The 13,043-nt window shown below is 49.7% G+C and overlaps 1 protein-coding gene across 1 annotated transcript in view; it reads left to right on the top strand.

Moving 5' to 3' along the window:
- Positions 1-13,043, top strand: part of LOC127587414 (otoancorin-like) — a 69,139-nt gene that overhangs the window by 38,904 nt on the left and 17,192 nt on the right. Inside the window, exons 26-30 of the mRNA XM_052045711.1 lie at positions 131-239; positions 3,462-3,683; positions 8,030-8,197; positions 9,172-9,312; positions 10,329-10,387. Of these exons, the coding sequence (XP_051901671.1) occupies positions 131-239; positions 3,462-3,683; positions 8,030-8,197; positions 9,172-9,312; positions 10,329-10,387 (699 nt within the window). The remainder of the gene's footprint in view (positions 1-130; positions 240-3,461; positions 3,684-8,029; positions 8,198-9,171; positions 9,313-10,328; positions 10,388-13,043) is intronic.

Raw genomic sequence — 13,043 nt, 5'->3', positions numbered from 1 at the left:
ACCTGCTGGGCCGGTGCCAATTAATTTCTCCTGGTAACGACACCACATTGGGAGCTGGTTTAAGTAGATAATTAGCCTGGGCCACACATGGCATTAGCCTGTGATGTCTTCTTGTTTCCTCGCCTTTCAGCTTGGGAGCGTTGGCTTGTTTCTATGACGAAGCAGAGTCCCTTGACAAAGAAACGGCAGAGGCACTTTTGACCTACCTGAAAAGCTGCAAGAACAAGAATGCCCAGAAGGTGAAAATAAATTAAAGCAAATCTTAGAAGGTGTCAACCAGGCAGGGCAGAGTTGTAACAGAAAGGTGGGACTTGCGTCTATGCGAGCGTGCGATGCCCTCACTGCCGAGCAGCTGGTTGTTGGGGTCAGGTGTGGAGGAAGGAGAGACCCTGGGTAATGGTGAGTGTTGTGGCTGGGTAGAGTTGCAGAGAGAGGGAGGGCCCTCTGGGGCTCTCAGTGGCTTTTGGGCCAGAACTGTTAGGGAGAATTTCCCCATTGGTACGGTTGTTGCCACGAGATATGTAATACCCAACCAAAGGGTTTACGTCAATTATTGCCCCTCCCACAGTGTGGAGGTCCCTCCTCACCGCCCCTCCCACAGCGCGGCACTCCCTCACCGCCCCTCCCACAGCGCGGCGCTCCCTCACCGCCCCTCCCACAGCGCGGCGCTCCCTCACCGCCCCTCCCACAGCGCGGCGCTCCCTCACCGCCCCTCCCACAGCGCAGCGCTCCCTCACCGCCCCTCCCACAGAAGGTAAGAACAGAAGAAGCAGGAACAGGAGTAAACCAATCAGCCCCTCAACCTCAGAGCCGAACATTTCTCGGGACACGAACCTCTCCAGTGTTTCTTTGACTGACTTCCTTTAATTCCCCTGATTCCTGATTCCTCACATTTCTTCAGAGTCACTTATGTCTCTGGTGTCAGTGAAGGCAGAACCAAAGGATTTGTTCAAATAATCCGAAGTAATCTGTCCCTGTTATAAATACTCCCATTTCTCATGGTAAGGGACCCTCAGTGACTTCCTCATTCAGTATTCCTGCAGAACCCACTTTTATGTTCCTTGCAAGTTTATTCTCATGCTGTGCTTTTCCTCTCTGAACCGACCTCTTGCTCTGTTTCATCTGCCAGTTACAGGCTTGCTACTTTCCTCACAACTTTACAGGAGTACGTTAGATCCTTTGGATCCTTTGGATCTAACATACTCCTTCACTCCTTGTGTTGCTTCATGTTTCCCCTTACGCCCTGTAGAACTGGTGTAGTTCCTGCGTTTACTCCTGTCAGTGTTGTGCCTTCCAATGAAGCTCTTCAATCCCTCGTAACACTCATAGAGTCACAGAGCAATACAGCACGGATAGAGGCCCTTCGACCCAACCAGTCCATGCCGACCTGGGTGCCCACCCAGCTCGTCCCAATTTCCTGCATTCGGCCCATATCCCTCCAAGCCCTGCCCCTCCGTGTACCAGATACTGTTGTACCTGCTTCACCCGCTTCCTCTGGCAGCTCGTTCCATATACTCACCACCCTCTACATGGAAAAGTTGCCCCTCAGGTCCCTTTAAATCTTTTCCCCTCTCACCCTAAACCTATGCCCCCAAGGTTTGGACTCCCCTACCCTGGGGAAAAGACTGTTACCGTCCACCTTATCTCTGCCTCTCATAATTTTAAACATTTCTATAAGGTCGCCCCTCAGTCTCCTACCTTCCAAGGAATGAAGACCCAGCCTGGCCAACCTCTCCCTGTAACTCGGGCCCTCGAGTCCTGGCAACATCCTCGTAAACCTTCTCTGCACGCTTTCCAGTTTAACCACTGGTGACCATGTCCTCCTCATACCTTCATCATTTCCTTTGTTTAAATTTTGGGCCCTGGTTTTGGATAGAGTTACTTCACTTCCCACCTGAATGAACAGTTTCCGCGTTATGAAGACGCCACACAATGAGATTATGGACTAACCCTTCCCTTGGAAGTTTATAGACAACTCCCACTGATGTTTCCTGTCTTTGCTGGTCCCATCCAGACTGATTCTACATTTTGATTTTTGAGCCAATATCCTTTCTGACTATTGCATCTCGTCCCTCACTAACGTGCCATCCCATTCACTAATATGGATTGTTAGTGGTTGAGGCCCCGGCAATGATCACTGGCACCCCACTGCTTACTGATTGCCAGTCCAAAACTGATCCTTGTATCTCAGCTCTCTGCTTTCTCTACTCCCCCGTTCATAACAAAGTGTGACCCTATGCACCCTTATCCTGTCCGGTAACCTTTAATGTGGCAACTTACTGAGTGTTTTCTGTAAATCCAAATATACCATGCCTACTGGTTCACCGTTATCCACCACTTGTTACATCCTCAAAGAACTCTTCCTAATTTGTCAAATGCAATTTCCCTTTCATAAACTCCCAATGATTGTCATAACTTTCTGACTGTTCTGCCATTTTACCTCCCTAGTTAATGTATTTCAGTGTTTTCCCAATGACACCTTAAATTAAAGCTGGATTATAGGTCCCTGTATCCTTTTACCCCCTTTGCTTGAACAATTGCATTATATTTGTGGTTTCCAATCCTCTGGAACATCTCCAGAGTCCAGGGAATTTTAGTCGATTACATCCACTACCTCCACAACCGTTTCCTTCAACACTCTTGTATGGAAGATCCAGGTCTGGGGGACTTGTCTGCCTTTAACCCCATTCATTTGTCTGGTGCTGAATCATAGAGGTTATCTTAAATTCCTCCCTCCCCTTTGCCCCTTGATTATCTATTATTACTGTGATGTCTTCCAATGTGATCCAAAATAATTACTTACACTGTCTGCCATCTCTCTATTTCCCAGTCTCTTCCTCCAAGGGACCAATGGTTACTTTAACAACAAAGAGTTCTGTCTGTTTTTTGTGTTACTTGCAGATTTTCTCCCATACTCCATCTTCTCCTGTACATCTGCCCTCAGTCAGTATAGCATTCCCTCCATGGTGCTGCCCTTTCAACAGCACAGCTCGCCTTCAAGGTTGACAGTGTGGCACTGTCTGAGTTGGACGTTACTGGTCAAGGTTGGGTCGTTAACTGGGGCTGTTGGGTTCCTGGTTGCAGTTGGCTTGTACATGGGGGTACAAGGCCAGCTGGCATTGGGATATGGGGAGGAGGGTTGACATTGGGTTGAGTTGAGGTTCAGGTGAGGATGAGAGGTGTTGGGATGGAGGGTTAGAGCTGAGGCTGGGTTTGGGCTGAGAGGTTGTCCTCGAATGATATGAGAGCTGGGATTGGCTTGAAGGTTAAGATCCATGGTTGGCTGGAGATCTGGGTTGTATTGGGAGTTCGGATGGGTTGAGGGCTGACAGTTGGGTTACCGCTGTGTCTGGGTTGACAGTTGTGGTCCAAATGATGTCTGTGGGTATGACCAGCGAAGAGGGACGATAGTCCCGATGAGTTCCCTGACATTGCTTTTTGGTAACCACCTTATGCTACAGAACCTCGCTAAAGTATTCAAGGACTTGGCCAAAAAGCAGCCGCTGGACAAAGAATTCCTGCAAAAGATGGGACCTTCTGCATCTGCGCTCTCCAGCAGGCAGATCGCCAACATCAGCGACCGGGACATCCCTGACATCATCAGCAACCTGAGCCAGGGGAAGGGCTGGTCAAAGCGACAGTCCAAGATGCTGATTAACAAGTTCCTCCGGGGTGGAGGTCAGGTGAGAGGGGGAAGTGGCAGGGTGACAGACTGGTGGTTCACCCCCTGGCTGCAGATCACACCGCGAGGAGGGGCTGGTTTGAGAGAAGGGCAGGCGTTTCCATAGGCCGATCTTTGACTGACAGAGTCGCACAGCATGGAAACAGGCCCTTCGGCCCAACTCATCCATGCCATCCGAGGTTCCCATCTAAGCCAGTCCCATTTGCCCGCGTTTGGCCCACATCCCTCTAAACCTTTCCTATCCATGGACCTGTCCAAGTGACTTTTAAATGCTGTCACTGTGCCCACCTCTCCCACTTCCTCGGGCAGCTCGTTCCACACACCCACCACCCTCTGCGTGAAGAAGTTGCACCTCGGGTCCCTGTTAAATCTTTGCCCTCTGAATGTAAACCTTTGCCCTCCAGTTTCTAGTTCCCCTTTCCCTGGGGAAAAGACTGTGTGTGTTCACCCTACTCTTCCCCCACACCTTCCCCTCTCTCTCTCATCCTTTCTCTCTCTTTTCCTCTCCCGTTCTTTTCCTCCTCTCTCACTCTGCCCCTTTCTTACTCTCCCTCTACCTCTCTCCCTCTTCTCCCCACCCCTCACTCTAACCCTCTCGCCCCTGGCTCTGTTGTTTCTGCATCAATGACCCATTACCTGAACACAGTCCCCACAGCATCAGAACAAAGACGAGATTCTTCACTTCAAACATCCTGGTCACCATGTGGGCCTCCCGGGTTTTGACTTGCAAAACCTGAAGAACCGTTTCCATCCTGCGAGCAGAACAGGAACAATGACATTTAAATCCAACCGCAGTCCCCAACACAGGCACCTGATCTCCCATCACGTTGTCCGATCATATTGTTAGCTGTGTACTCAGCCAAATGTGTTTTGAATGTTGTTATTGTACCTGCCCCACCCACTTCCTCTGATAGATGCACCACCCTCTGTGTGAAGAAGTTACCCCTCAGGTCCCCTTTAAATCTTTCACCTCCCACCTTAAACCTATGCCTTCTAGTTTTTAGTTCCCCTTCCCTGGGAAAAAGACTGTGTGCACTCACCCTATCTATACCCCTCATGATTTTATACACCTCTATAAGGTCACCCCACAGTCCCCTTCACTCCAAGGAATAAAGTCCCAGTCTGCCCAACCTCTCCCTGTAACTCGGTCCCTCGAGTCCTGGCAACATTCTCGTAAATCTTCCTTGCGCTCTTTCCAGTTTAATGATGTCTTTCCAATAACAGAGTCTCCAGAACTGTGCACAGTACTCCAGTTGCAGCTTCACCAATGTCTTGTACAACTGCAACTTGATGTCCCATCTCCTGTACTCAGTGCCCTGACTGATGAAGTCCAATGTGCCAAATGCCTTCTTCACCACCCTGTCTCCCTGTGACGTCACTTTCATAGAACCTGGAACACTACAGCACAGTACAGGCCCTTCAGCCCACGATGTTGCGCCAACATTTTAACCTACTCTAAGATCAATCTAACCATTCCCTCCCACATAGCCCTTCATTTCTCTATCATTCATGTGCCTATCTAAGAGTCTCTTAAATGTCCCTAATGTATCTGCCTCCACCTGCACTGTGTTCCATGCACCCACCACTCTCTGTAAAAAAAAACTTACCTCCAATCACCTTAAAATTACACCCCCTCATGTTAGCCATTTTCACCCTGGGAAAAAGTCTTTGTCCACTCGATCTATGCCTCTTATCATCTTGTACACCTCTATCAAGTCACCTCTCATCCTCCTCTCCAAAGAGAAAAGCCCTAGCTCACTCAACCTATCCTCATAAGACGTGCTCTCCAATCCAGGCAGCACCCTGGTGAATCTCCTCTGCACCCTCTCTGAAGCTTCCACAACTGAGCACAATACTCCAGGTGTGGTCTGACCAGGGTTTTACGGAGCTGCAACGTTACCTGGCGGCTTCGGTTTCAGGAAGCTATGCACTTGTACTCCTAGATCAGTCTGTGCCGCATCACTCCCCAGGGCCCCACCGTTCACTGTGTACATCCTACCCTGGTTGGACTTCCTGAAATGCAACACTTCGCACTTATGCCATTTGACCATCTTTGGCCCACTCACCCAGCTGATCAAGACCCCCTTCTGGACTCCCGACAATCAACGAGCAACACATAGTCTGCCTGAGGGACTCAGTGGGTCGAGCAGCGTCCGTGGGAGGAAAGGAATTGTCGACGTCTGGGGTCGAAACCCTGCATCAGGGCGGGTAGTGGAGGGGGAGATGGCTGGTATAGGGAGGGAAAGGGGAGTGGTGAGAGACGAGTGTGATGTGGGTGGAGGACTGAGGAGGGGGTGTGACAGGCAGGTGGTGCCAGGTAGCAGAGGGGAGCGAGGCTGGAATGATGTACTGTTAAGCCAGTCAGCACACAGAAAGCTCCCAAAATAACAGTGATCACATCATCCATTTGAATAAAAGTCAACAATAGTGCAGGACACTGGAACAAAATGCAGGAAACACTCAGCAGGTCAGGCAGCATCTATGGAGAGAGGAACGGTTAACGTTTCAGTCCAAGGATCCTTTGCTGAAGTGGGAATGAGAGAAACAAGTTAGTTTACTGTGGCAGGGAGGGTGGGGAGGGAGGGATGGGCTAGAGGGGGTGTCTCTGGTAGGGGGAGTTGCTGCGGTGATACGTTGCTGATAAACTCGGTTGAGAGGGGAGCAAGGACAGTTAGAGGGGACATGACGGAAGAGAAAAGCTGCAAACAAGCTGTAGGAACTGGCCAACAGGTCGGGCTGTGTGGGTCAGAGAGGAAAACTCAGCCAATGTTACAGATGGACGGACCTAGGTCATCCTGATTCATCAGAGCAAACAAGTTACCTGAAGTTGCTGAATTTGATAGAACATGGACAGGTTCAGGAAGTAGGTGAGATGCGGTCAAGGGCTCTACTGTAGTCAAGGGGAAGCCGCCTCAGATGCACCATTGTGGAAAGACCAGTCATCAGAGCAAATGTCGTGGAGACGGAGGAACTGGGAGACAGGATGGGGTCCTTACAGGGTGGGAGCACGTATACTCAGGGTGGCTGTGGGCCCATGTCGGTGTTTGTCATTAACCCATCCCCTGGAGGCAGAGAGGTCCAGAAAGGCAAGGGAAGAGTCTAGGATGGACACTGGGTAGTACTGCGTGCAGTTCTGGTCACCACACTGGAGAGGGTGCAGAGGGGATTCACCAGGGTGGTGCCTGGAACGGAGGACTTTAGTTATGGGGAGAGATCAGACAGGCTGGCTCTGTTTCCCCTGGAGCAAAGGAGGCTGAGGGCTGGCCCGACGGATACAGGGTTATGTGAGGCGTGGATAGGGTAATGCTCAAATTCTTTCTCCCACGGTGGAGGTATCAGAAACAAGTGGGATTGGTTTATGGTGAGAGGGAGGACTTTGAAAGGGGATCCGAGGGGAAAGTTTTGTTGCGCAGGGTGGTTGATACCTGGAATGCACTGCCTGAAGAGGTCAGAGAGTCACAGAGCAATACAGAATGGATACAGGCCCTTCGGTCCAACCAATCCATGCTGACCACGGTGCCCACCCAGCTAGTCCCAATTTCCTGTGTTTGGCCCATCTCCCTCCAAGTCCCGCCCCTCCATGTAACTGTCCAAGTGCTTCTTAAATGATACTTGTACCTGCCTCACCCACTTCCTCTGGCAGCTCATTCCATACACTCACCAGCCTCTGGGTGAAAAAGTTGCCCCTCAGGTTCCTATGAAATCTCTCCCTTCTCCTCTTAAACCTGTGCTCTCTGGTTCTTGATTCCCCAACCCTGGGAAAAGACCGAGTGTATTCACCTTACATGCGTCCCTCATGATTTTATACAGAAGATCACCACTCATTCTCCTACGCTCCAAAGCAGAAGTCCCAACCTGCTCAACCTCTCGCCATAACTCAGACCCTCGAGTCCCAGCAATATCCTCGTAGATCTCCTCTGCACTTGTTCCAACCTCATGGCATCTTTCCTTTATGGGGGTGACCAAAACTGAAGACAATTCTCCAAATGCAGCCTCACTGATGTACAACCGCAACATAATATCCTAAATTCTATGCTCAATGCCCTGTCTTATGATGACGATAGTGAAGATGTTTCCACTTGTGAGGGAGCCATCAATGGAGGACAGTAATTCAGGGGAGGGTTGGGAATGTGGAGCTCACTCCCACTGGGAGTATTGGAGGGGACTTGTAGGGATGGATTCAGGGGAGGCTGGAGAACACCTGAGGCATAGAACAAGGGGTGGGAGGGTGCAAGAAACTCCAGCAGGCAGTAGAGAGACCGGGTGCCTGTGTCTGGGCTGCAAGGTCTTTGTAATCCTCGCTGATCATGTTCCTTCCCTCTGTGCTGCTCCCCGCCTCTCCCACAGGTCTCCTCGAGCTCGGATCTGGTGAAGATGGGAAGCCTGGTGAGGGGGCTGAATAGCAAAGTGCTTCGCAATGTGAGTGGTGAGCAGCTTCTGCAGGCAGCCAAGGCGGGGCTGGAGGAGGAGGCCAGAGAAATGTCGCCCTTCCAGAGGAGGACCATCGTGACAACGGTAACAGCAGAAACATTCACAGCCAGTTCTCAGTGCAAGTCATCAATAAATCACAGCTCCCAGAGCAGGAGCACTGGCAGTAGGAGCAGGCACTCAGTCCCCTGCGTGTGTCTCATCATTCACAAACATCCCAGCTGAGCTCCATTTACTTGCCCAATCCAGGGATGGGACATTGGAGTCAGACACAGAGTAAAGTTCCCTCCACACCGTCCCATCACACACTCCCGTGGTCAGACAGAGTGAAGCTCCCTCCACGCCGTCCCATCACACACTCCTGGGGTCAGACACAGAGTGAAGCTCCCTCCGCACTGTCCCATCACACACTCCCGGGGTCAGACAGAGTGAAGCTCCCTCCACACCGTCCCATCACACACTTCTGGGGTCAGACACAGAGTGAAGCTCCCTCTGCACTGTCCCATCACGCTCTCCCGGGGTCAGACACAGGGTGAAGCTCCCTCCACACTGACCTATCAGGTGGAGAAGAACAATTTCGGTCAGTGACCCTGCTCAGTGACTCCAGAAGACCCCAGACCTAAAGATACACAGCCTGCCCTGCCATCTCTAATCCTTTCAATTTACTATCTCATTGATCCCCTGGATTGAAAGTCGGTTTTGTCCGAGGGAGAACAAACCGGTGCCTTACCTTTTACTCTCCCTGTCTGCTCCTGCACATTCCTCCACCTTCCTGCAGCCCTTCTGGGGTCGCTCCCCTGATCCTCCACCTCCCAACTCTCAGAGGCACCTGAACTCTCCAAAAGTCACCTCTAGGACTGGGGTGGGAGAAGAACTGAGAGGAGAGGGGGGAGTGATCTGTATCAGTGCTCTGAGGGGAGGCTGGGAGGGAGACGGAGATGGGCGGGGGGAGTCACGCGTGGAGGTTTAGACGAGGAAATACAGGTGAAATGCTAGCATCGTTCAGGTGGGCTGAGCGGCCTGCTGTGGCATTCGAACCCTGCTTCGTTTCCCCCACACAGATCCTGCAAGGGGTGAACAGCACGACTGCCCTCGAGTCGCTGTCTGGGTTGTTGGTGAAGGAACTCCCCCTCCAAGCCTTCCGGACCGCCGACGTCAGGAACCTGCAGAACCTGACGGAGAAACCGTGGAACCAGGGCCAGGTGAGTGGTCCCTCCGCCGACACCCTCCTCTGTCAGACCCACCAACCTCCCCCTGCTCCCAACAGAAGGCCTCCAGCTCCTCCCCACCCCCCGCCACTGACCTGCCTGTACCAGAAGCCCGATCTGTCAGTGCCTCTCGCTGGGCTGTGGGACAGACCTCTGCTCTCCGTCCCCTCCATCAGTACAGTCGCTGAGGGAATGCTGACCGTTGGACGAGATGTTGAACCTTACCCACCCAACCACCTTCCCCTGAGTTCTACAGTGGGTAGATGTGGGTAATCTTGCCTCACTGCTCAAGGAGAGGGCAGCGGAGAGCGAGAGGGTCAGAGATGCAGGGATGCCCCCGTGTTACTGCAGTTCGGGTAACACAAATTTACAGGGTTCACAAAGCACTGCCAAAAGTTTGAGGTCGGGAATAAAAATTCACTTACAGAATTTAAGTAAAATAAATAAGCAAACACAGAATGTGTACAGAGAACAGAACTAGTTTACCAAGGATGGCAGGCTGTGGGTTCACAGCGGGAGGCCACTTCAGGAATTTGCTCTGGAAACTGACAAGTCAACCTCTTCTATTGATGCTTGTACAAACATGGTAACACCCCTTTCTAGTTAATTAAAACAACAACCCTTTCTCTTCTGCCATCAATACCATCAGAATTCCCTTGCTTACAGACCAGGCACCTGTGCAAGATAAACTTCCCCCAGAAATGCATCCCCACATAACATGGGATTCAATGGGGATTAAAGGGTTCACGTTACAGAAAACTGCAACATCGACGGTTTTCTAGGAACACAACCCTCTGTAACACATGGGTACAGTCTGCTTCACTCAACCAACAAACCGGTCCTGTTGGTCATCTGAATATAATGTGTGTGTGTGCGTGCACGCGTGCGCACGTACTTGTGTATTAGTGTAAATTCTAAGGGACTTTTGACTCCATATTGTGCGTACAGATGGGGTGAAAATTAACTTGGCCTGTGACTTAACTCTTTCATCATCTTGTGCCCTGATTTAGGCTCTTTATCTGTGCAAAATCGTCTTGACTAATGGATCCATGACACCCAGTGAATTCAGGTATAGCCCACTCTGCAAATCTTGCCATGTGCCTTTGAAAGTGCATGCCTATTTGACTGTGCAAATTTGTGGTAAAAAACAATGTGCTCGTGTGTTTAAGTCTCTGTCTGTACATGTCTTAGGGTTGTACAGCACAGACACAGGCCCTTTGCTCCAGCAGGCCGATGGTTCTGCCCATCTACATTAATTCCTTATGCCCACGTATTTTACACAGAAACATCTTGGCAGCAGTAAGCTGTTTGGTAGGGAGTTATGGAAAATATTACTTCACGAAGTGAGGGGTGAGAGTTTGGGATGCTGCCGGAAAGGGTGGTGAAGGTGGGAGCCCTTGCTTCAGTTAGAAGGAAGCTGGACAACTTCTTGAAGATCCTTGTCTGCAGGGCAACAGGAGGAAGGTAGGATTAGGGTCTTTGTCCACCTCTCGGCCAGTAGCAATTCAGTGGGCCAAATGGCCTCCTGTGAGACAAGCGGCTGTGATATTGACATGGACTCGTTCAGTGGAATGACACGGGAACACTCAACAACCAAGTTTATTGTTATAGGCATAGAGAGAGTATAAATGCCATGAAAATTAGTATTTTGCGGCAGCAACACAGTACATTAGAGACATGACAAAGATATGTTAATTAAGTTTACATTAACAAATTATCACAAGTTCACAAGACAAAGGAGCAGAAGTAGGCCATTCGGCCCATCGAGTCTGCTCCATGAGCTAAACTAACACTATTCCTATCTAGCCCCAATTTCCGGCCTTATCCCCATATCCCTTGATACCTTGACTAATTAGATACCCATCTATCTCCTCCTTAAACGCCTCCAATGATCGGGCCTCCACTGCTGTACGTGGCAATGAATTCCATAAATTCACTACCCTCTGGCTAAAGAAATTTCTCCTCATCTCTGTTTTAAACCGGTACCCTCTAATTCTAAGACTGTGCCCTCTAGTCCTGGACTAACCCACCAAGGGAAACAGCTTGGCCACATCTACTCTGTCCAGTCCTTTCAACATTCTAAATGTTTCTATGAGGTCCCCTCTCATTCTTCTGTACTCCAGTGAGTACAGTCCAAGAGCCGATAAACGCTCATCATATGTAAGCCCTTTCATTCCGGGAATCATCCTCATCTCTTCTGAACCCTCTCCAACATTAGTACATCCTTCGTAAGATATGGGGCCCAAAACTGCACACAGTATTCCAAATGAGGCCTTACCAGTGCCCCATAGAGCCTCATCAACACTTCCCTACTTTTATACATTATACCTCTCGAAATGAATGCCGACATAGCATTCGCTTTCCTTACTGCCGATCCGACCTGGTGGTTAACCTTGAGGGTATCCTGCACGAGTACCCCCAAGTCCCTTTGTACTTCTGCACTTCGAATTTTCTCCCCTTCTAGATAATAATCTGCCCGTTTATTTCTGTTTCCAAAGTGTGCAATGGCACATCTCTCAACATTGAATCTCATCTGGCATTTCCTTGCCCATTCTCCTAAACTATCTATGTCTCTCTGCAACCTTCCTGTTTGTTCAATACTCCCTACTCCTCCACCTATCTTGGTGTCGTCTGCAAACTTAGCCACAAAACCATTTACTCCATCATCCAAATCATTGATGTACAAAGTAAAAAGAAGCGGCCCCAACACTGACCCCAGCGGACCACCAGTAACCGGCAGCCAACCAGAACAGGATCCCTTTATTCCCACCCTTTGCTTTCTGCCAACCAGCCAGTGCTCCACCCATTCTACTGTCCTACCTGTAATTCCATGACCTCTCATCATATTAATCAGTCTCTTGTGCGGCACCTTGTCGAAGGCCTTTTGAAAGTCTAAATACACAACATCCACAGCCTCCCCCTTATCCACCCTACCTGAGATTTCCTCAAAAAACTCCAATAGGTTGGTCAAGCAGGATCTTCCCTTCTCAAAACCATGCTGGCTTGGACCTATCTTGCCTTGCACCTCTGGGTATTCCATAACATCATCCTTGAGGATAGATTCCAATAACTTTCCCACCACCGATGTCAGACTAATAGGTCTGTAATTTCCCTTAAGCTGCCTCCCACCTTTCGTATACAGCGGAACTACATTTGCGACCCTCCAGTCCTCCGGAACCATGTCGGAGTCTATTGATTCCTGGAAAATCATCACCAATGCCTCCGCAATCACTAAAGCCACCTCCTTTAGAACCTGGGGGTGCATCTCATCCAGTCCGGGAGACTTATCTGTCTTTAGTCCATTTAGCTTCCCTCTAGTAATCTTGATTGAACTCAGTTCTATCCCCTGAGACCCCTGACTATTAGGTATATTGCTGATGTCTTCCACAGTGATGATCGACGCAAAATACTCATTTAGTTCCTCTGCCATCTCTCTGTTATCCATTATAATCTCCCGCACTGTTTTCAATTGGGCCGTGTCTCTCTTTTACTCTTCATATATTTAAAAATACTCTTAGTGTCTTTTTGAATGTTATCTGCCAACTTCCTTTCATAATTCATCTTTTCTTTCCTAACGACCTTCTTAGTTTCTTTCTGTAAGTTTTTAAAAGTTTCCCAGTCTTCTGTTTTCCCACTAATTTTTGCTTCCTTGTATGCCCTCCCTTTTGCTTTTATTTTAGCCTTCACCTCTCTCGTTATCCACATTTGTGCCATTTTTCCATGCG

This window comes from Pristis pectinata, chromosome 40 (genome assembly GCF_009764475.1).
Source record: "Pristis pectinata isolate sPriPec2 chromosome 40, sPriPec2.1.pri, whole genome shotgun sequence".
Classification (NCBI taxonomy): Eukaryota; Metazoa; Chordata; class Chondrichthyes; order Rhinopristiformes; family Pristidae; genus Pristis; species Pristis pectinata.
The sequence above is the reverse complement of the archived record's forward strand: the minus strand, read 5'-3'. Positions and strand labels throughout refer to the sequence as shown.